Genomic DNA, 20237 nt, shown 5'->3' with positions numbered 1-20237 from the left:
ACGGAGATGGGGAGGGTATTGGAGGCTAGTTCCCACAGAACCTGGACCTGTGGAGGTAGGAGAGGAACCTCCTTTCCCCTGGGGCTGGTGGTATGGGCAGCTCCCAGTTAATCCTGAAATTCAACGTTTGGAGGGGCTTCCAGGGCCTGAGGCATCCACCTGTGCCCCTCCTTCTAGTGGTTAGTACTCTCTGGAAAGCAGGAGTGGGCACACTCAGAAAGACCCTGGGGCTCAAGGTCTTGGTAGGCAGGAGCTGCCTCACTGCAGTGAACATAGACTTGTCTAAGGTCGTACAGCAGCTGAAGAGACACAATGCCAACCCTTTTATTTTGCAGGGAGGGTACATGCTCAGAGAAGGGGGTCAGAGTGGTTTGCCTTGGGTTGCCTGAGGCTGGAGAGGAGGTGTAGCCAGGCATCAGATCTGGGCTGAGAAGAGGGTAGAGCTCAGCAGTGAGCCCCGGACTCCCACTGCATGCTGTGGGCCAGTTCCTGCAGGTAGCCGTGGAGGTGGGCAGGTGCCAGGGACAGGGAGAGACTGCTGGAGATGTGCAGGTCCACCTCCTCTTCCAGTGAGGATGCTCCCCCAGCCTGGGCCACCTCATGGAGTGCTCTCAGTGCAGTGGGTACCACCTAGAGAGGAGACAGTGGCTAAAAAGGAGAAGTCTCCCTCCCAATGTGCCAAGGGCTTCATTAGGGTTCACCCTTGCCAGTTCCTGGAATTTAGTGAGCCCTCCCTTTGCTCAGTGGTAGGCTGGGCCTGGGCACAGAGCTAGAATAGAAACCCAGGCCTCCCATGCTCAGTGGCTTTTGTGGGAGCACCAGTCTGAATGCCAGTCCACCCCCATCTTGGCACAGAGGAAGGCACTTGTCTGATGTCACTTAAGTAACAGAACCAGGGATTAAAGCTAGATTCCCCAACTCTGGGCTTTCAATGTCTAGTGGCAAGAGGGCCATCCCATGGAACGGGGGTGTCCACTTCTGGGTCTGTTGGGGCACCTTGACCATGACAAGCTTCTTGGTCCATAGCTGTGACTCGGTGGGCCAGGGTTCCCCTAGGCAGAACCAGAGAGTGTACTGGGGTGAGCGGTGACTGCCTTCCAGGAAGGAGATCAGATCTGAGGGTACATCAAAGAGGAAAGTGCTCAGGGCAGGGGCATTCACCAGGCCTCACCAGTACAGCCCAGCCCTGCCCAGGCTCACCATTCACAAACTCTGGAATGTAGCATACTTGCTGGCCATCTCTTTCCTTGGTCACTTCCCTCCCTGTGGTCCCAGGGGATGCCTGCTCTCCTAGGGCCCAGTGGGCCCTGCAGTGGCCCAGGCGCTGTGCCCTCAATTCTGTCTGGGAGCACCACAGGGCCAGCCCAGCCCCCAGGCTGCCCAGCACCCTGCTGATATAATGTACTGCCCGCTGGTCAGTGAGGGTACTGCTGGGCTCAGGCAGGGCCAGTGGTGTTCCATCCAGCTCTGTCCAGGCCTCAGCTCCAGGTCCTGGCCCTACCAACCTGAGGCCTTTGAGGCAAAAAAGGCAGTTCTGAAGGACTAGGCGGCCCCGATAGAAGGCTGTCACCTCGAACTCGGACTCTGGAGACAGATGGGCAGATCTGAAGACATCAGGCATCCAAAAGGTCCCACCCTCCCTGGAAGACCAAGACCTTGAGCTTCCCAGGTGGTTTATACTCACGGAGGCCACTGGCAAAAAGTGGCATCAAAGGGTTGCAGGACAGGGCTGGTTCTGGTGTCTGTGGGGGCTGCTCCAAGATAGAGCTGGGGCTGAAGGCTGGGGGATGGAACAAAGGAGGCAGCTCAGCTGGGGAAGAGGGTGTGCATGAGCCCATGGGTTCTGCTGTAGCTTCCACTCGAGCCTACCTCCTTGGAATGGCTGCGGCTGCTGTTGCTGAGTGGACAGGGTCAGGGCCCCCAGGATCTCTTGGATGGCCTCTTCCTGCGGAAGGGGAGCACAGAGGTGGTACCATGGAGAGCGTCTGAGCCCAGACCTCAGCCGCTGACTCTGTTGACTAAGGAGGGCCCTCACCTGGTCCTCGTGCTCAGCAGTCTGGCCAGCCTCGCAGCCCTCCCCGTTCTCTGGCAAGAACTCGTAGATCTTATGCGGGTTCTGCTGGTCCCGGCTGTGGTTGCTGACCATACGCAGGTTCTGCTTGCGGTCCAGGGCTGCCCGAAAATTCCGCTTCCACGTGGCCGGGTCGGGCTCATCGATACCAGGCCGATAGCTGCCGCTGGCCTCTGCCCAAGCCTGTCAGGCCCAGGCAAGCACGGGACAGGTGTCAAAGTTTGGCGGCTTCTTGGCCCCCTACCCCCACCCGAGGGATGCGGGACCATGCCCCTCCCCGCCACCGTAGGGAATAGGGGCCACGCCCCCCACGCCAAGAGAGTCAGGGTCACACATCTCCACTCCATGGGAAATCTGGCCATGCCCTTGCACCTGGAAGATGGAGAAATCCTCTTGCTGCAGGTCCTGGCGGAGCCCGTGCTTCCAGGGGATGAAGAAGCGCGTGTGCTCCTCATCGATCCAGGTCGCGCCCAGGCGCCCGGAGTCCAGCTGCTCCCGCAGCCATGGCAGGATCCGCGGCTTGGTCTTGTTGGCCATGACCCAGCTGGGCTGTGGGGGCATTCAGGAAGCTGGAGGCTACTGTGGGCGAGGGGCAGGCGGCTGGTGCAGCCTTGGCTCAAAGTCTAGGGCTGGGGTGCGGGGTAGGCGTCGGGGCGGAAGCGGGACGGGTCCCAGGAAGCTGAGATCCCTGGGCCCATTCTGTGGATCAGGAAACTGAGGCCCGTAGCAGAGCTGGGCACGGCTCCCACGGGTCCCACCGCCCGACTGCAAGCTGCCTTCCCCCCACTCCCCACGTCCTACCCCCCAGTCTTTCCGCGTTACCTAGTTCCGGGCAGGGGGACTTGGTCGCCTAGGGTTCCTCCTTCCCGCTCGGCCGCTGCTGTCTGCCAGGTCCCAGTCAGCTGATTCCGTAGGGCAAATCCCTCCCGAGAAACCAACCCAACCAGCAGGCATGCCGGGAGGGACGATATGCAAATTATGTCCCGCCCCTTGCCCAGGGCGGGTCGGCGTAGGACTCCTGCAAGGAGGAAAGTTGTTTAAAAAGTTTGGGCTTAGGAGCTGAGGTCGCGGGGAGAGAGTTCTGAGAGGCTCCGCCTTCTGGCAACGACGAACTTCGAAACTACGTTTCCCAATGGCCATTGCGCGCCGGGAAACTCGTTCCTCGAAGCGGGGCGTGGGTGGGTGGGTGCGGCCTAGTCCTTGCTGGGAATTGTAGTTTTTTGTGCGATGCCTCGACGGGGAGACGGGGTCCTAGTAGGGCTGTAATTGAGAGCAGCGGGGTTGGACACTCTTGGCAGCTCCCTGCGGCCCTCGACTCTCTTTGTCTTGCTCTGGATCCCCCACGTTTTTGCACCCTTCTGGATTTCTTTCTGAGTTCCTGCATGCCTGTGTCTCCGCTCCCCCGTCCCCTTCTGTCTCTCTCCAGGTCTCTGCTCTCTGTTTTTCCAGGTCTTTGGATCTCGCCCTCGCCCAGGTTTCTCTATCTCTGCGCCCCTCATTCTCTCTCCTCGTTTCTGCCCACATTCTAGAAATCTTCCCCTCTTGTATCTCTCTCCACGTCTCCAGCCTCCTCGGGGGTCTCTGCCCTCTTTGGGTCCTATTGCTTCCGAGCTCTTCTAGCCTCCCCCCAACCGGGCCCCAATCTCGGTTCTCCGGGGCTAAGATGAGCGGCTGGGGAGCGGCACAACCCGCGCGGCGCGGGAATTCGTGCGGGCCGCTGATTGGTATGGGTGAGACCAATGGGTGGGGCTAGTGCCTGAACTGGGCCCTCTCCTGGGGCTGATTGGCAGGGGGCGTATGCCAGGTGAAGTCCCGGTTGCCATAAGGCTTGGAGCACCACCGCCTCCTACTGTCCAGTCGAGACCAAGGGACTGCCTCGTATTACCGGAGCACTCCCCCACCCCCACCTCCCCACCCCCTCGCCTTTGGCTGCTTTACGCCAATCAGAGAGGCTACTAGGAGCTGCACGGGGGAGGGCATGCGCAGTGCCGCGGGCCCACCAATGAGAGCCTCAGCGCGGTGGGGCGGGGCGACGGTGAGATGGCTGGCCCTGGCAGCGCGGGGTCCGTCGGGAAGGCGAAGGGGGCGGGGTTGGCGTTATGCATAACCAATGAGAACGCGAAACGTTAAGATAGGCGGGTGAGTGGTCCAATGAGAGTGCGCGAGAGGAGGTGCCGGCGGCGGGCAGGGGGCGGTACGCCCGCTAAAAGGCGGCCCCGGGGGAGCCGCGGGTGGGGGGCGAGTCGGGGGGAGAGAAGATGGCGGCGGCAGCCGAGGCCACGAACTGCATCATGGAGGTGAGCAGGGTCGGGTGGTGGTGGCGGTCGTGGCGGCGGCGGCGGCAGCGGCGACAGCGGTAGCTGGGGGCTTCTTCGAAGGCGGCTGCGATCGGCGTCGGGGACTGCTGGGGCAGTCTGGGAGGGCGGCGTGGAGGAAGCGACGGCGGCCGGAGGGGATGGGATGGAAGCCCTGCGGGCGCCCCCCCCCAACCCAGCATCGGCCACTTAGAGGGGGTTCTCAAAGTACATTGAGGATCGGGGTGCAGGGGGTCCTCGCAAGGCGGCGGGGTCTCGAAGTGGGGGGGGTGGGCGAACCACGTGGGGCTCGGGGGGACCGGGCACCACTTCCGGTCCGAATGCCACTTCCTTCCCCCCGAGTCCCACGTGGCCCCAGTCGGCGGACCTGGGGGCCTCCGACTGTGGCCCCCGGGAGAACAAAGAACCTGAGGGCTTCCCAGAGGAGGGTGCTTCGGCGGCGGCACCCCCGAGGGTCTCGAGGGAGGGGCAGGGGAAACTGAGATTTCCAAGCGCAGAAAAGGGGTCGGGTGGTGGGGGGGGCCTCAGCCGGCGCGGGTAGGAGAGGAGGGGGCGGTGGCCGGAGGACTCTCTGGGTTGAGCTTGCCCTGGCTTCGGTCCCGGAAGCTCTGGGGGAGGGGCTGTGAGCGCTGGGGGACGCGCCGAGGTCAAGGCCCCCAGTACGGGCTATTCCTGGTGACCGAGCCTGCGCAGGCGCTCTCGGGGCCGGGGCGGGGGGATGGGGGGGGCGCGGCGGCTGGCCCGAGGCCGTCTCGCAGCTGTCTCTGTTCGTCTGCGGAGGGGGGAGGGGGCCGGGACGGAGTAGAGGGAAGGCCCCAGGGAGTCAGCATCGCTGAAGGGCTTTTGCCCGAAGTGTCTCCAGCCGCAGCTGGGGCTGGGGGGGGACCCCCCTCCCCCTGCCCCTCCCCACCTGTCCCCCAGAGCCCCAGAGCCTGGCCTCCCCGGGAGCTAACCGTCTCTCCCTGTTACTCTCTCCTAGAGTTTTGTGGCCACCTTGGCTAATGGGATGAGCCTCCAGCCTCCACTTGAAGAAGTAAATATCCTTTTGTGAGCCTCCCCTCCTCTCCCCAACCCGGGTCCCCCTTTCGTTGTGACCTTGGGGAAAGTCACTTTTCTCCATGCCTCAGTTTCCCCTCTGTAAGCTAAACGGCTGTGCAGACCAAAAGGTCTTGGAGTATTCTCTGGCTCTACGAGGCACGATCTTGCTCTATGGCCCTGCCTCTCTTTGACCCTGGTCAGGCCCTTCCCTGGCCATAAAATGAGGCAGTTGGAACATTGGCTCTAATCCCATGTTTTGGCTCAAAAGAATCATGGGGAGGATTTTCCTCTGCTGGGTGACAGTTCCGGAACTGTTCCGTTTGGTGGGCCTTGGCTTGCCATCCCATTGCCCCATAAGAATGATAATGAGGCAGCCTTCCCTTCCTCTCCCCCTGGGGGGCGGGGAATGAGGAAGAGGCCTTCCAGCTGAGGGTGCCCCTCCAAACTCTGGCCTCTGGTGCCTGCTTTGACCCTGGGCCCATCTTTTCCCTTCTGTAAAACAAGGGGCTGGACTTGCAGCCAACCCAGCATCTTGACTTTGACATCCGTAGGACTTTCTTTTCCTTTGCCAGCACCCAGCCCCTCTTTAATGAGGGGGCAGTTCAACTAGGACATCTTTAATCACCCTGGTATTGCAGGGTCCTATGGAAGGCTCACCCTCTTGCCTAGAACTTTCTCTTCCTCTCAAAGCCCAGGCAAAATCTTCCTTAACTCTGCCTCCAGCAGCCCCCTTTCCCAAATCTGCAGCATTCCCCCATTCCCCAGACCCCAAGCGTACCAATGTTCCCCCCCAACCCCCGGCTGTGGGCTGAGCTAGAGATTGGAGAGTAGGCGCCGCTGAGGTATCAAGGGGGCCTCTGGGGGGAAACTGAGGCAGGGACTGTGGGGGTGGGATGGAGATGGGGAGTTTGGATTGGGAGAGGGAACGAGTCCCTGGGGCGTGGGGAGGGTGGCCTTGAGGACTCTTTAGGAAAGAATAGATACTGAGGTCATGGCACCCCTCACCCCAAAAAGTGATTTCTTTGTCCCAACCCAGGTGTCCTGCGCACAGCCCGAGAGCAGTGAGAAGCCCAATGCTGAGGACATGACGTCCAAGGATTATTACTTTGACTCCTACGCTCACTTTGGCATCCATGAGGTGAGGGGGCTCCCCCGTGTGGCAGGCCCTGTACAGGCTAGGGAGGATCTCCTTAGCCTCGGGAATGGGCAGTGCTCTGGTCAGCCTGGCAGCCTCCTGCTCTCTGCTGCCCTCTCATGGCAGGCACGGGGCACTGTCATTGCTCCCACTGGGGCCCTTGGAGGGAGGTCCAGGCAGGCCCAGACTGCAGCCTCTTCTTCCTTCTGCAGGAGATGCTCAAGGATGAGGTGCGGACGCTCACTTACCGCAATTCTATGTTCCACAACCGACACCTGTTCAAGGACAAGGTAGTGCTGGATGTTGGCTCGGGCACTGGCATCCTCTGCATGTTTGCGGCCAAGGCTGGGGCCCGGAAGGTCATTGGGGTGAGTCTCAGGGAGTGAGTGTTTCAGGGGCGGTGCTGGCAGGGGGAGGACACGGCCTGGGCTGTCCCTGACCTTGCTGCTGCTCCTTCACCTAGATTGAGTGCTCTAGCATCTCTGACTACGCTGTCAAGATCGTCAAGGCCAACAAACTTGACCACGGTGAGCAGCTGGGCTTCTGGGGAGGGGCTGGGGGCTGTGGTGCCTGGCTGCCCCTGGGTGCTGATCCCTGGCCATCTTGGCTTTGTCCTGCCCGCAGTGGTGACCATCATCAAAGGCAAGGTAGAGGAGGTGGAGCTGCCTGTGGACAAGGTGGATGTGATCATCAGTGAGTGGATGGGTTACTGCCTCTTCTATGAATCCATGCTCAACACTGTCTTACATGCCCGAGACAAGTGGCTGGTGAGGCTCCCTGGACACCCCCACCCCCAGATCCTGCTGCCTGCCTTCATATTCTCTGCTCCTTTCTCATACCCTGGATCCCTTTCCCTGCAGGCTCCCGATGGCCTCATTTTCCCTGACCGGGCAACACTATATGTGACCGCCATTGAGGACCGGCAGTATAAAGACTACAAGATTCACTGTGAGTGTGGCTGGGTGGGCCAGGCGGGTGGGGAGGGGGTGGCGGGTCGCTCTGGGTCAAGGCAACACGACTCTTTTGTCCCTCAGGGTGGGAGAACGTCTACGGCTTTGACATGTCCTGTATTAAGGATGTGGCCATCAAGGAGCCTCTTGTCGATGTGGTTGACCCCAAGCAGCTGGTGACCAATGCCTGCCTCATCAAGGTGTGAGGGTGGGGGCAGCAGGGCCTGCTCTGGGGCTGTGTCTGTGTCAGGGCTGTTAGTTTTGAGCCGAGGTCACCTAGTCCAATGGCCTCAAGTGGAAACTGAGGCCCAGAGAAGTCATGGGACCTGCCTGAGGTCCAGTATCGGGTGGTGGCAGAACCAGGTCTTCTCTCCCACCGCCCCATCAGGGCTCCAGGACAGACTGAGTGTCTGTCTCTGGGTCTGGAGTTTGATGTGCCCTTGGGAGCTGGGGGGAGCAGGGAGGGTGTGACCACAAGTTCTGTCCCTTGGCAGGAGGTGGACATCTACACGGTGCGCGTGGATGACCTGACCTTCACCTCCCCTTTCTGTCTGCAAGTGAAGAGGAATGATTATGTCCACGCCCTGGTCGCCTACTTCAACATTGAGTTCACCCGCTGCCATAAGCGCACAGGCTTCTCCACAAGTGAGCCCAGGATGAAGGAAGGGGCAGGAGCAGGGGCAATGCCCTCCTCCATGAGAGCAGGAGGAGGCATGCCCACGCGCCTCCCCCCCCCCACCCCCCATGAGGGAGAATGAGGCAGCCATGGGGCATTAGGATAGCTTGACTTGAGTCTCACCAAGGTGGGGTGGTAACTGAGGGAAGGTCTGCCTACTCAAGGTCACCTCAGTGGTGATGCTTTGGTGGCCTTCGATTGGTATTGCAGTTACAGGCCGCCCCTGATGAGCTCAGGGGCCTGGATGTGTTACACCTTTGGGTCTTGGACACTGGCCATTACCATGTATCAACCCCCATCGTGACCTGGCACAGTTTGTCAGGCAGGTCTTCTCAGTTTTGAGAAGGTTCTATAACCAGCTGTAGGCCACTGAATTTGGATTCCTTGGGAACATGTAGAAATGGCATCTTGGAAGGCCGGCCATGTTGGACAAGCCTGTGTCCTTTATGAGAGGATTGGGTGACTATGCTAGGCCAGGCTGTGGGGGAGGGGACATTTAGGGCATGGGTGCTGTGACCTCTCTCTGACCTCCTGCTTGGCTCCCTCCTGCCCAGGCCCCGAGTCCCCTTACACGCACTGGAAGCAAACTGTCTTCTACATGGAGGATTACCTCACAGTGAAGACAGGCGAGGAGATCTTTGGCACCATTGGCATGCGGCCCAATGCCAAGAACAATGTAAGTATGTAGTGGGGTGCTGAGAGCTGAAGATCTTTAGATCCTAGTATGGGCTGGCACCGCCTCGGAGGAGGGAGTTGGAAGGGTTGGGGCTGGCTCCCACCAGGTGCCTCAAACCTCTCATTCTATGAAGGGCAACAGGCCAGGCATGGTCAGGAGAATTACCTGGAGTGGTACATGCCACATAGGCCAGGCCAGGTTCAGGATTTGAATTCAGGTCTCTTGGCTCTGGTGTGTAAGCCCCCATTTCCTGCCTAACATTCTGTGACCCTGTGGTGGGGGGGTGGGATGGGACAGAGAGGTGCTTGGGAGCTCTCCCTCCTTCCTTCTTCACACTCCACCTTCCCCCCACCCCCACCCCCCCCACAGCGAGACCTTGACTTTACCATCGACTTGGACTTCAAAGGCCAGTTGTGTGAGCTGTCCTGCTCCACTGACTACCGGATGCGCTGAGCTGGCCCTGTGGGCCGATCCTGTGGGCCCCTGCCCCAGTTGGCCCAACCGCTCCAGGCCTGCCTCGGCCAGCCCACCCTGCCCCAGGGAGCTGCCACCCTGGGGGCCGAGGGGGCCAGCTTGATGGTTTGAGGGCCCCCTAGAGCCCCTTCCCCCATCCTCTGTCCGCCACCCCCAAGCCCCAGCTCCCTCCTGTGGGTGAGTGGGGGCCCAGGGGCCACATCGTGACTGTGTTTTTCATAACTTATGTTTTTATATGGTTGCATTCATGACAATAAATCGTCAGCTGGGATCTGGGGAGCAGAGCTTGGGCTGGGACAGGGCATTGGGGAGGGCTGGGCCAGGAAGGCCAACACCTTCATCTCCCCTGCATATCTGGATCCTCCTTATGTCTCTCCTTAGAACCTCCCTCCCTTTGGGTCATTCCGTGCTGTCATCATCATGCCCCATGTGTGGGTGCTCCAGCTCTCCCGACTGGGAGTGGAGCAGCCTGGCCTGTGGCATCTGCTTCCTGAAGGCCCCCTTCCCAGAAGTGGCCTCCAAGCCACCCTCCTCCCCTTGACTCACTGTTCTCAGAAAAAGTGGCCAGGAGTGGAGGTGGGGTGGGAGGACCTGGGCCATCTATGCTTGCCTGTGCTTTGTCCCAGCCAACCAGTGAAGGTGCTTGGAGATCCTGCCATCCTCGGGGGCAGAGAGCCTGGGCTTCCAAGAGCCATGTTCCGCGCCACCCCCCCCCCCCCCAAAAAGGGGAGCTTATGTACACTTGACTTAACCTTCCCCAAATGTGGTTCAGGGCTTTGTCTACACAAGGGTTCCCATCCACCCCCACCAACGGCTTGTCCTGTGAACTGCATCTCCAGAAAACTTGCCGTGTTTGGGGTCTCTGTGACCCCATTGGGCAGAGATACTGGAGTGGTTACGTCATTTCCTCCAACCCATTTTATAGATGAGGAAACAGGCAAACAGGGTGAAGTGACTGGCTAAGAGCCACACAGCTATGAATTCGAACCTGGTCAGGGCTCTACAATATATCTGGCTGCCCTCCAGAAAACTAGCAGGCCAGAACTTTGAGAGCACCCCCCCCCCCCCCAAGTTCTTTGAGGACCCAGGTGAACCTTAGTCAACTTATTTCCAGGCTCCAGGCCTCAGTTTATAAATATGTGAAGTGGGGGAAGGGCACGTCAATATGGCCCTGTATACAAACCCAAATACCGCCTTGAGGAGACTACAATCACAGATGTCCCCAAATAGGGAGCTCTCCTACACCTTTCTCCAGCCTTCGGGCTCTGCACAGCCTGGAACCTCACCCTTCTCACAAGACTGTGGCTGGGTGAGATCTTCGTGGACTCCAAGCTGTGGAGACGGGCATAGGGTGGAAGAGGGCTAGAGCTGTGGACAGGGAGGAGTGGGGTCTGGTGGCCCAACGGAGGCCGCCTGCTGGGCACCAGCTCCGGCCTGACGTGAAGAACCTGTCGGGGTCGGTCCCTCCATCCCTGTTACTCCAAAGCACGGGGCAGCCGGACCCTGAGGGACGGAGCGCGCACATGCGCAGTCGGCGGGGGCTAGGAGAAGACGCGCCCCTCTGCACGTGACGTGGGGGAGGGGGGGGGAAGGGTACGCGCAGGCGCAGGCGGAAGGCGGGGGGCTAGGGAGATCTGGGATTCCATCGGCAGGAGGGGGGAGTGCTCCCCGCACGTCGGAGATTTCCAAGCGCAGTGAGTAGCGAGGCGATAAGTCTTGGAAAGGGCGGCTGGGGGCCAGGAGCTGGAGGGAGGGATGCTTGGGCCTTAGGGGGGCGGGAATTGGAGGAGGGGACCCCAAGGTGGACTGTGGCTGGGTGCGGACATCCGGGGCCCCTGAGGGTATGGGGTCGGGGTCCTGATACTCTAAGTCGGGGGTGAAGCAGGGCGGTGGGGCACATCGGAGTCTCCATTACTCGGATCCCCGCCCCTCCTCCCCGGGCTCTCTGCAGCTCAGGTTCTGGAGCATGCGCGTTGGACAAGCCTGGCCTTCTGGACCCTTTCTCTAGCCCCCATTCTAGCTCCGTCCCTTGGTTTCCCAAAGCTGCTAAACACAGCGTTGACTGGCAGCAGCTTGGGGTGGGGTCTGGGCCAGATTCTCTGTCTCATCCCCGCAGCTAGGGGTTGGGGGTGGGGCTAGGGCAAGTGGGGTGCTGCTATAACCCCCTTCCGAGGGCCCCGAACTACATCTCCCGGCAGGCCCTGCGGCAGGTTGGCTATGGGCAGCCCCCTTGCTGGTTCCTACGGCCTCGTGGGAGTTGTAGTCAAGGTTTCTGGGGGCTGGGGTGCTCCTGGGTTGAAGGAAGGGTGGGGGTGAGGGCCAATGCGTGGTCCCCCTCCCTGGGTCCCAGGACGCCATGGCCGAGGCCCGCCAGGCAGCGACCTTCCGCTTAGACCTGGACCAGGGGAGTCCCGGGCGGAGGTGGTGGAATCCAGCCTTGAAGGAGGTCAGCTGTGCGGGGCTGCGCTCCTGGAGGCGGAGCCTGGCTCAGTGCAGGGTAAGGGGCGGGGCCTGCCAGCTGTCTTGCTCACACCGTCACCTGCCCAGTCCAGATCCAGAGCACCCCCCAAGCATCCTCGTGCCCATGCAAACCCTTCTTCCAGGGACTGACTGCCAGCATCTTTGTGGGTCTTTTGGTGCCTTGGATTCTAGCTCCCTTTGGGGAGCCCAGAGTCATTCCTGTGTCCTGAGGTCCCGCATCCTGTGTTTGGGATCTGAGTCCATCCCCCTGCCCCCTAGAGGTCCTCAGAGAGCCTTCTTGCTAGTCCCCAAGGTCACAAACTGGGTTCACTGAACCCACTTTTACAATCCCCAAATCGCTTCCAGCTTCCCCCCCAAAACCCAGTTCTGAGACTTCCAAGCCCACTGGCTGTATGTGGGAGCCAGCCCATGGCATCTGTCCTGGCAGGAAGACGTCTTATCTGGAGCTTGCCCGGCTGGCCCGTCCAGCGGCCTCTTCCTCTTGGCTGCCATCCAGGGCTCACGGTTCATGCAGCTGGACCCCTCTTTGGGGCTGGTGGACTGGATCAAGGCCAGCCTCCCAGACTGGTGAGGTTCCCCAGGGTGCAGGGCCAGCCAGGCCCAAGTTTCACTCCTGCCTACTCCTAGTTTCTCGGTCTGGTAGATCTCTAAGCACCATCCTGCCCCTTGGTAGTTCAGGGCAGGGCCCAGGCAGGAGTGAGGGGGTGGGAGTGGGGGTGGTGTCCAGACTCCTAAGCTCAGAATCCTGGACATTTGAGTCTGTTGGCCCAGGGGCTGAGCCCCAGCCTGGTCCCCTTTCCTCAGGGGTGCGCGCTGGCTCCCAGGCTTCCAAGGGGCTCTGGCGGCCACCATCTTCGCCGGGGGCCTCTGGATGGCCCTACTGCTGACCCTGCATGTAGTACTGCGGCTCCTCCTACGCTACCAGGGCTGGTTGAGCGAGCCTCGTGGGAACCTGTCCTTGCCCACACGCTCCTGGCTGGTATGAGGAGCTTTGGGCCCCGGCTTTCCAGCCCTTTCGAGCCCACTTGGTCTCTGTCTCCATTGTTCTCTGTCTCAGCGTCTCTGCTTTGTCTTGGGGGGTGGGGGACCCGAAGGAAGGGGGAAAGGATCTGGGTCAGAGACCAGTGCTTCCTGCCTCCTGCAGGCCCTGGTCAGGATCTTCTCCGGCCGTCGCCCGACACTCTATACATACCAGCGCTCCCTGCCTTGCCTACCCCTGCCCTCTGCAGCAGGCACTGTGGCCAAGGTGGGCATAGCAGAGCTGGGATCCATTCCTGATACCCAGGAATCAGGGACTGTAGGAGTTAAGGGTGTGGGAACCCAAGTTGCCAGAGTTATGGGGACCCAGGGATGTGGGGACTGGGGGAACCTGAGAGTCAGGGGCGTGGGGACCCAGGGAGTCAGAGTTATGGGGACCCAGGGGTGTGGGAACTTGGGGACCTTGAGAGTCAAAAGTATGAGGAGCCAGGGAGTCAGTTACAAGGACCTTGAAGACCTGAGAGGGGTATGGGGATCCAGGGAGTCAGAGTTACAGGGACCTGGGGGAACCTAGAGAATCAAAGGCTTGGGGACACAGAAAATCAAGAACCCAAAGGATTAGGATCCCAGAGCTTCAGAGGCAGATGGCCATGGCCGGATACATACCATGTGCCCCCAGTACTTGGAGTCTGTGCAACCACTGCTGTCAGATGAAGATTTCCAGGTCCTGAGCAGCCAGGCCCAGACGTTCCTACACACAGAGGCCCCCCGGCTACAAATTCTTCTGGGCCTCAAGGCCTGGTGGGCAGCCAACTATGTGAGTGCCTTGTCTCTACATCCCAGCATGTCCCAAAAGGTGCGATGGGCTTGGCCACTGTCTGATCCAGCTCTCCCTTCCCAGGTGAGTGACTGGTGGGGAGAATATGTCTACCTACGGTCCCGAAGCCCTCTACTGGGCAACAGCAACTTCTATATCCTGGTGAGCCCCGTCCCCTTGGCCTGCCAACCCTCCTGTCCCCAGCCAAGTGGCGTGTGACCAAGCCCCGGTTCTGTTGCTTATGTCAGTTTGCAAGCATCTATTAAGAAGTTACTACACGCCACCTTCTGGGGGTACAAAAGGCAAAAATAGGGCCTGCCTTCGAGGAGCTTCCATTCTAACAGCAAAGATGAAGTTGAAACAACTGTATGTCTACAGTTCTAGGCAGTGTAGATGTGCCATCTTGGAGGGTGGCCCTGGCAGTGAGGTGAGGGGTTCTAGGAACAGCTTCCTGCACAAAAGGAAGTGCTAAGATGGGAGAAGAAGAAAGAGTCTCCCAGGCATCAGGGATGGCCGGCACACAGGGGTGCCTGCTGCAGCCTGCCCTGTCCTCCCCACAGGATTTCTTGTCCGCGGCCCCCACTCCTCTGCAGGCTGCAAGAGCCGGGAACGCTGTGTACGCCATGATGAGATTCCGGGAGCAGCTTGGCCGCGGGAATATCGAGCCTGTAAGAGGCTGGGACAGGAGGGGGCCCGACCCAGAGCAGGGGCTCCTCAGGAGCTGGGGGAGCGGACGCTCCCAGCCCCAGTTCATGCGGTTTTCTGCCTCCCCTGGTCCAGACAACGCTGCTGGGGATGCGTCCGCTGTGTTCGGCCCAGTACCGGCACATGTTCAACACAACTCGGATCCCTGGGGTCTCTGGAGGTGAGAAATCCTGTGATCTCTGCCCCTTCCCCTCCACACAAGAGATTCCGGTGACCTCAGAACCCCGGAGAAGTGGATAGAGTGCTGCATTTGGAGTCAGGAAGACGTGGGTTCAAATCCTGCCTCTGCTATTTGCAGGCGTTTCTCAGGCGGCTGCTGGTAGTAGGCCTTGCACCTGGGGTTGCAAGGACCAAGGCAGGGCCAAATGCAGGCTGCTTTCTAGGGGCCTCCACCTTCTACCCTGTAACATCAGGGATGAGAAATGCCAGGGCCCTGGTAGATCACACGAGAGAGTGCCCGTAAAACGAATCCCGTGCAATCGCTGATTTTCATAATTGTTCATAACACTTGGCCATCCAAGACCCCCACGTTGGCTCCTGAGCCTGGGCACCGATGGCCTCCTTCCCAGACCAGCTGTATCACGTCAGAAATAGCTGCAGCCGTCACGTGGTTGTCTTGCACCGGGGCCGCTTCTTCCGCTTGTGGACCCATGGGGGTCCTGGGGGCCGCCTGCTGAGCCCCCGGGTACTGGAGCAGCAGCTTCAGCACATCCTGGATGACCCAGCCCCAGCCCGGCCCTTAGAGGAGCACCTGGCCACCCTGACAGCTGCCCCCAGGTCAGTGGGGTTCCTGGAGGGCTGAGGGCCACAGGGCTCAGGGGGTTTGGTGCCCCCCCCCTGACCTCAGACCTGGCCCTCACAGGGCCCTGTGGGCTCAGGCTCGGGCCTCCCTGCAGGCAGGGGACAGGAGCACACAGTCCATCCTGGAGGTGGTGGAAAGTGCTGCCTTCTTTGTTTGCCTGGAGGAGACCCCGGGACCCTCAAATGCATCCCCCGAGGCACTGCTAGATGAGCTAGCACGGTCCTTGCTGGTGGGAACTGGCCACAGCAGGTGAGCCCTGTATCCCAAGCCCTGTCTAGGCCTGGGCCCCTTCTCTCTACCCTCACCCCCCACCCCCAGGCTTGGTTCCCGTTCCCCATCCCCATCCCAGTCAGCATAGCTCTTCCCAGATGCCCCAGGTCTCCTCCCGTCTCCTGACCCTCAGGGTCCTCCTTCTTTTCCTCCTCCTCCCCAGCCTCAGCAGAGACCTCTCTGCAAGGCCACTCCTGCTGCTGCCCCCACAGGTGGTTGGACAAGTCTCTGAATCTCGTGGTCTTTGCCAGTGGACGCATGGGGCTGAACGTGGAGCATTCCTGGGCTGACACCCCGGTTCCTTCGCACATGTGGGAGGCATGGCCGCTGTGCTCAAGACTCCCCCGAGACCCCTGAAAGGCTCCCTGGAGATGGATGACATGCCATCAGAGACATGCCCAGAGATGCCTCTGAGAGGCCAGCCTCTGCAGGGGCCAGTCCCTGAGGGAAGCCCAGGGGTGAGGGGTGTGGGGTCCTAGGGAATGATGGTCTAAGGTAGGGTCCTGATGGGCTTCTCTTTTCTTCCTCCAGTCTGTACTGGCTGCTGAGTGCTTTGAACTCGGCTACTCAGCTGATGGGCATTGCAGAGGGACCCCCAACCCCACAGAGGGACCACCCGAGCGGCTTCTGTGGACAGTGCCTGAGGAGGTGAGAGCCTGGCCAGTCCCCTGCCCCTACACTCTTCTCTTTGTGGGTCTGCGTCTCTGGCCTGGCCTCGGACCCTCCCGTCACGGTGGTCTCTACCCTGGGCAGGTGGCCGACTCAATCCCCCTGGCTCTGCGGGAGGCCCAGGCCTTGGCTAGAGACACTGAGTGCCACATCCTCCCATTTACCCACTTTGGGAAAGGATTTACCCGGCGCTGTCGTACCCCGGGAAGCAGCTTTGTACAGCTGGCCCTGCAGTTGGCCAGATTTCGGGTCAGTACCCCTGGGAGAATGGGGGGGTGGGGCAAGGAAACTGTCTATGTACCTACAAGTCTGTTGTGGATGGTCACTGTGGGAACAAAGAAGAAAATGTAGGCTAGTGTGTGGTGGGGACATAGGAAGGGACATGTAAGCTGGCCAGAATCAATAAAGGAATCGATCTAGGTGGGGAGAAAGTCTGTGTAGACTAGAAGAGCTATCTAGCTGTGGAGGCAGGCATTGTAGACCAAGAAAGCTGTCTAGCTGGGGAGACAGGCAGCATAGACCAGAAGGGCCATCTATCTGGGGAGGCAGGCAGCGTAGACCGGGAGGGTGATCTAGCTGGGGAGACAGGCAGTGTAGACCAGGAAGGTGATCTAGCTGGGGAGGTAGGCAGTGTAGACCAGAAGGGCTATCTAGCTGGAGAGGTAGGCAGTGTAGACCAGAAGGCTATCTAGCTGGGGTGGTAGACAATGTAGACCAGGAAGGTGATCTAGCTGGGGAGGCAGGCAATGTAGGCTGGGAGGGTATAGATGGGCTGGGCATCTGTGCCTGAGCCAACACCTCTCCTTGTTCCTGGCTCACCAGGACCAAGGCAGCTTCTGTCTGACCTATGAGGCGTGCGTGACGAGATCGTTTTATGAGGGCCGCACAGAGACTGTGCGGCCGTGCACGGTGGAAGCCTGTGCCTTTGTCAGAGCCATGGAGGACCCGAGGCTGACGGTAGGTGGTCCTCCTGTGCCTGCCCCACCTAGTGCTGTTCCTGGAGCCCTGGGGGATGATGACTCTGGTTGACCTCCCCCCAGGATGTCCAGCGCCTAGCTCTCTACCGAGTGGCAGCGGAGAAGCACTGGGCGCTGTGTCGGGCAGCCCTGACTGGTGAGGGCGTTGATCGGCACCTCTTCTGCCTCTACCTCGTCTCTCAGCTTCTCCATCTCCCATCCCCATTCTTGACCCAGGTCAGCGACCCCTGCCCCAGGGAAGAAGGAGACACCTTCAGGGAACAGGGAAAGCCCGAGGGTCCCTTGGCCCACACCTTCCTCCTGAACCCCCTGTCTAGGTTCGGGCAGAGCGATGGAAACTCTCCACCAGCCAGAGCCCGACACAGCAGCCACAACTGTTTGATCCAGCTGGTCATCCAGATTATGTTTGCTGCGGGGGTGGTTTTGGGCCTGTGAGTGGGGCCATGAAGGGACAGTCCCTGGATGCCCAGGGCGGGCAGAGGGGGGCAGTTCTGGGACTGCCATGGGCCCTGGAGGGGACAGTCCGTGGATGCCCAGGGTGGGCAGAGGGGGACAGTTTTGGGCCTGCCGTGGGGCCATGAAGGGACAGTCCCTGGATGCCCCAGAAGGGGACAGTTCTGTGCCTGCAGTGGGGTCTAGAGGGGAGAGTCCCTGGATGCCCAGGGTGGGCAGAGGGGGACAGTTCTGGGCCTGGGTGGGCCAGGAGCAGAGGGGTGAGGCCTATGGCACTGGGGACTTTTCTCCTCCACTGGCCCCAGGCAGATGACGATGGCTATGGTGTGTCTTACATCTTCATGGGGGAGAGCACGGTCACCTTCCACATCTCCTGCAGGGTCTCCAGCCCTGACACGGTTAGAGTCCTTCCCAGTCCTTGCAGGGGTTAGGAGGTATCCAGGCCCCTGCGTCCCTCATCCAGGATCCTCTGGAGGTCAAAGGGGCCTAGGTTTGCAGCTTGCAGGGACGTTGGGGATCATCTAGCCCAGTTATTTTGCTGATGAGGAAACTGAGGCCCCGAGAGGTTAAGTAGGCTTACCTGAAGTTACATAAGTAGTAAGTGGCAGCATTAGGATTTGAATTCGCTACCACTGTGACATTTCATGCCAGGAATCCTGAACCCAGGCTTTCCACCCCCCAGCCCCGAAGTGCCCTGATGTCCAGGTCCCCTGTCCTTGCCCTCTCAGGGACCAGGTTTCTAAGGTTCCATCCTGGGTCCCCCTTCACACTTCAGTGCCCGGGGTCCCTCATGCTCCCTTCCTTGACATCCGCTTGGGGATCTGGGCCCTCAGACGCATCCTTTTGGGAACCCCAGCACCTGGGTCCTCTCTCACCTGTCTCCTGCTTTTGCAGGATTCCCGGCGGTTTGGGCAGCACATCCAGGATGCAATGCTTGATGTGGCTGCACTGTTTGGCCTAGGCATTGGGCCCAGCACAAGGGCCCAGCCAGGTGAGGTGACCAGGGAGGACAAGAACTCTGTGAGAGCCCCCCAAGGGCCTGAGCAGGCACCCTCAGCTCACAGAGATCCAGAGCACTGAGGGAGCTGTTCTCACTTGTGGGGGCTGGACAGATAGGTTCTTGGTGGTCCCGAAGAAGACTGAGGAGCAAAGCTGGCATCATGGCATCTGGAATAATGGCCCAGCCTCACCTGCTATCAGCTCATTGTCACCTGGTCCTGGTCCAGCTTCATCTTCACCTTGAGCTAATCTCAGCCCATCCTCTTCCTATATCCACATCCCTAATGTGAACTCAGCCCCCATCCCACTACCAGCCACAGCCCATCCACAGGCTAGGGTCAACCCCAACCTGGTACTGTTCTGTAGGTGAGGGAACCCCAACCTTACCCATTCCATAGGCTGGGGTCAACCGAACCTTCCATAGACTAAAGTCAACCCCAATCTGATACCATTCCATAGGCTGGAGTCAACCCCAACCTTATGCCATTCCATAGGCTGGGGTCAACACCAACCTGACATCATCCCGTAGGTGAGGATCAACCCCAAACTTACTCCATGCATGGGCTAAGGTCAACCTCATCCTTACCCCATTCTATAGGTTAAGGTCAACCTTAGTCTGACCCAATTCCGTATACTAAGGTCATCCCCAACCTGATACCATTCCATAGGTGAGGGTCAACCTCAGCCTTACTCCATGCATGGGCTAAGATCTACCCTAGTGTTACTCCATTCCATAGTCTGTCAATTCAATCCTGACCCCATACCACAGGCCAAGGTCAATCCCAGTCTTAACGCATTCCATAAATTAAGGTCAACTTCAATCATACCCCGTTCCACAGGCTAAACCTAGCCCCAACCTTACCACATTCCATAGGCTAAGGTCAACCCCAACGTTACCCCATTCCATAGGCTAAACCCAGCCTCAGCTCCAGCTGATCCATAGGCTAAGCTCAGCCCCAACGATAGCCTTGAATGTAACTTGATCTCAGCCCAGTCACAGGCCTTTCTCAGCTCCAATCACCCCTGAGCCCAGGCCAGAGTCTTCAACCTCAAGTCTAAACACCTACCTTCACCCTTAACTCATCATCGGCCCCAATGTCATCTGAAGCTGAGTCCCAAATTCATTACAGTGTCTGCTCAGAGTCAAATTCAGTTCATCCCAGCCTGCCTACAGGCCAACCTCAACATCAGAACATCCATTTAGCCATAGCCCAGCTTCAGTGCGACCCTTAACTGAATTCACCTGAGGAAGCATTATTAAACACCTACTGTGTGCCAGGCAGCGGGCTTGAAGCTGGGAAAATGGAGACAGCAATGAAATGGTCCCTCACTCGAGGAGTTGATGTTTTACGGAGTGGGAACAAATGGGCATGGAGGAGGAAATGGAAAGACGAAAGGGGTGGGGTACAAAAATCTGTTTAAGGAGGAGATATTTGGCTGAACCTCGAATGGAGCCGAGGACATTTTACACATGGAGGACGCTTGTGCAAAGGCCTGGAGGTGGGGCAGCGGTTAGACCTCAGCTCTGATCCTGGCCCACACTAGCTGTGTGACCCTGGGCAAGTAACTTCACTTTTGTCTTCATTACCTGTAAAATGCTCATAATAATACGACCTATTTCCCAGGGTTGTTGGGAAGGTCAAATGAGATATTTGTAATGTGCTTTGCTAACTTTAAAGAGCTGTATGAATAAATTCTAGCTATTGTTTGATGATGGTGGTGATGATGGTGATGGTGGTGGTGATGATGGT

General features: G+C 59.3%; 3 protein-coding genes across 6 annotated transcripts; 2 read left to right on the top strand and 1 right to left on the bottom strand.

Moving 5' to 3' along the window:
• Window positions 1-300: 300 nt before the first annotated feature.
• Window positions 301-3177, bottom strand: IRF3 (interferon regulatory factor 3). 3 transcript variants are annotated; one of them, XM_036742678.1, is made up of 8 exons: window positions 2894-3177; window positions 2444-2620; window positions 2036-2254; window positions 1870-1945; window positions 1685-1780; window positions 1201-1584; window positions 997-1115; window positions 301-630 (listed from the first exon to the last, which is right to left on the bottom strand). In XM_036742678.1, exons 2-8 carry the CDS (start codon window positions 2606-2608, stop codon window positions 445-447), a joined length of 1245 nt encoding a protein of 414 aa, XP_036598573.1. In that variant the 5' UTR covers window positions 2609-2620; window positions 2894-3177; the 3' UTR covers window positions 301-444. The 3 variants fall into 3 exon arrangements, with proteins under 3 accessions (XP_036598573.1, XP_036598574.1, XP_036598572.1); XM_036742679.1 differs by lacking the exon at window positions 1201-1584 and having other exon boundaries at window positions 2894-3164; XM_036742677.1 differs by lacking the exon at window positions 2894-3177 and having other exon boundaries at window positions 2444-2632.
• A 1053-nt stretch (window positions 3178-4230) lies between these two features.
• PRMT1 (protein arginine methyltransferase 1) lies at window positions 4231-9614 on the top strand. 2 transcript variants are annotated; one of them, XM_036747811.1, is made up of 11 exons: window positions 4231-4368; window positions 5366-5419; window positions 6461-6562; window positions 6772-6927; window positions 7023-7086; window positions 7184-7326; window positions 7420-7507; window positions 7594-7709; window positions 8004-8154; window positions 8740-8861; window positions 9231-9614. In XM_036747811.1, the coding sequence occupies exons 1-11, from the start codon at window positions 4330-4332 to the stop codon at window positions 9312-9314; spliced, it is 1119 nt and encodes a 372-aa protein (XP_036603706.1). In that variant the 5' UTR covers window positions 4231-4329; the 3' UTR covers window positions 9315-9614. The 2 variants fall into 2 exon arrangements, with proteins under 2 accessions (XP_036603706.1, XP_036603707.1); XM_036747812.1 differs by lacking the exons at window positions 4231-4368; window positions 5366-5419 and adding an exon at window positions 6167-6266.
• A 1938-nt stretch (window positions 9615-11552) lies between these two features.
• On the top strand, window positions 11553-18692 carry CPT1C (carnitine palmitoyltransferase 1C). Its single transcript, XM_036743611.1, has 19 exons — window positions 11553-11585; window positions 11686-11832; window positions 12244-12383; window positions 12621-12795; window positions 12961-13062; window positions 13474-13611; window positions 13696-13773; window positions 14172-14279; window positions 14392-14476; window positions 14886-15093; window positions 15179-15367; window positions 15601-15706; window positions 15920-16036; window positions 16142-16306; window positions 16880-17014; window positions 17098-17250; window positions 17352-17465; window positions 17793-17885; window positions 18382-18692. Exons 1-19 carry the CDS (start codon window positions 11553-11555, stop codon window positions 18565-18567), a joined length of 2472 nt encoding a protein of 823 aa, XP_036599506.1. The 3' UTR covers window positions 18568-18692.
• The last annotated feature ends 1545 nt before the right edge of the window (window positions 18693-20237 follow it).

This window comes from Trichosurus vulpecula, chromosome 2, assembly GCF_011100635.1.
Source record: "Trichosurus vulpecula isolate mTriVul1 chromosome 2, mTriVul1.pri, whole genome shotgun sequence".
NCBI lineage: Eukaryota > Metazoa > Chordata > Mammalia > Diprotodontia > Phalangeridae > Trichosurus > Trichosurus vulpecula.
The sequence above is the reverse complement of the archived record's forward strand: the minus strand, read 5'-3'. Positions and strand labels throughout refer to the sequence as shown.

What these genes read in the sequence shown, in the direction of transcription:
- IRF3 (XM_036742677.1), bottom strand. Translation starts at nt 2,632, where the DNA reads ATGCCCCCACAGCCCAGCTGGGTCATGGCCAACAAGACCAAGCCGCGG. An exon ending in CTGCTGAGCACGAGGACCAG is followed by an intron (nt 1,946 to 2,035) that starts GTGAGGGCCCTC and finishes CCCCTTCCGCAG; the next exon opens with GAAGAGGCCATCCAAGAGAT. An exon ending in ACTTTTTGCCAGTGGCCTCC is followed by an intron (nt 1,585 to 1,684) that starts GTGAGTATAAAC and finishes ATCTGTCTCCAG; the next exon opens with AGTCCGAGTTCGAGGTGACA.
- PRMT1 (XM_036747811.1), top strand. Translation starts at nt 4,330, where the DNA reads ATGGCGGCGGCAGCCGAGGCCACGAACTGCATCATGGAG. An exon ending in CTCACTTTGGCATCCATGAG is followed by an intron (nt 6,563 to 6,771) that starts GTGAGGGGGCTC and finishes TTCCTTCTGCAG; the next exon opens with GAGATGCTCAAGGATGAGGT. An exon ending in GCGCACAGGCTTCTCCACAA is followed by an intron (nt 8,155 to 8,739) that starts GTGAGCCCAGGA and finishes CCTCCTGCCCAG; the next exon opens with GCCCCGAGTCCCCTTACACG.
- CPT1C (XM_036743611.1), top strand. Translation starts at nt 11,553, where the DNA reads ATGGGCAGCCCCCTTGCTGGTTCCTACGGCCTC. An exon ending in AAGGCCAGCCTCCCAGACTG is followed by an intron (nt 12,384 to 12,620) that starts GTGAGGTTCCCC and finishes CCCTTTCCTCAG; the next exon opens with GGGTGCGCGCTGGCTCCCAG. An exon ending in TGCAGTTGGCCAGATTTCGG is followed by an intron (nt 16,307 to 16,879) that starts GTCAGTACCCCT and finishes CTGGCTCACCAG; the next exon opens with GACCAAGGCAGCTTCTGTCT.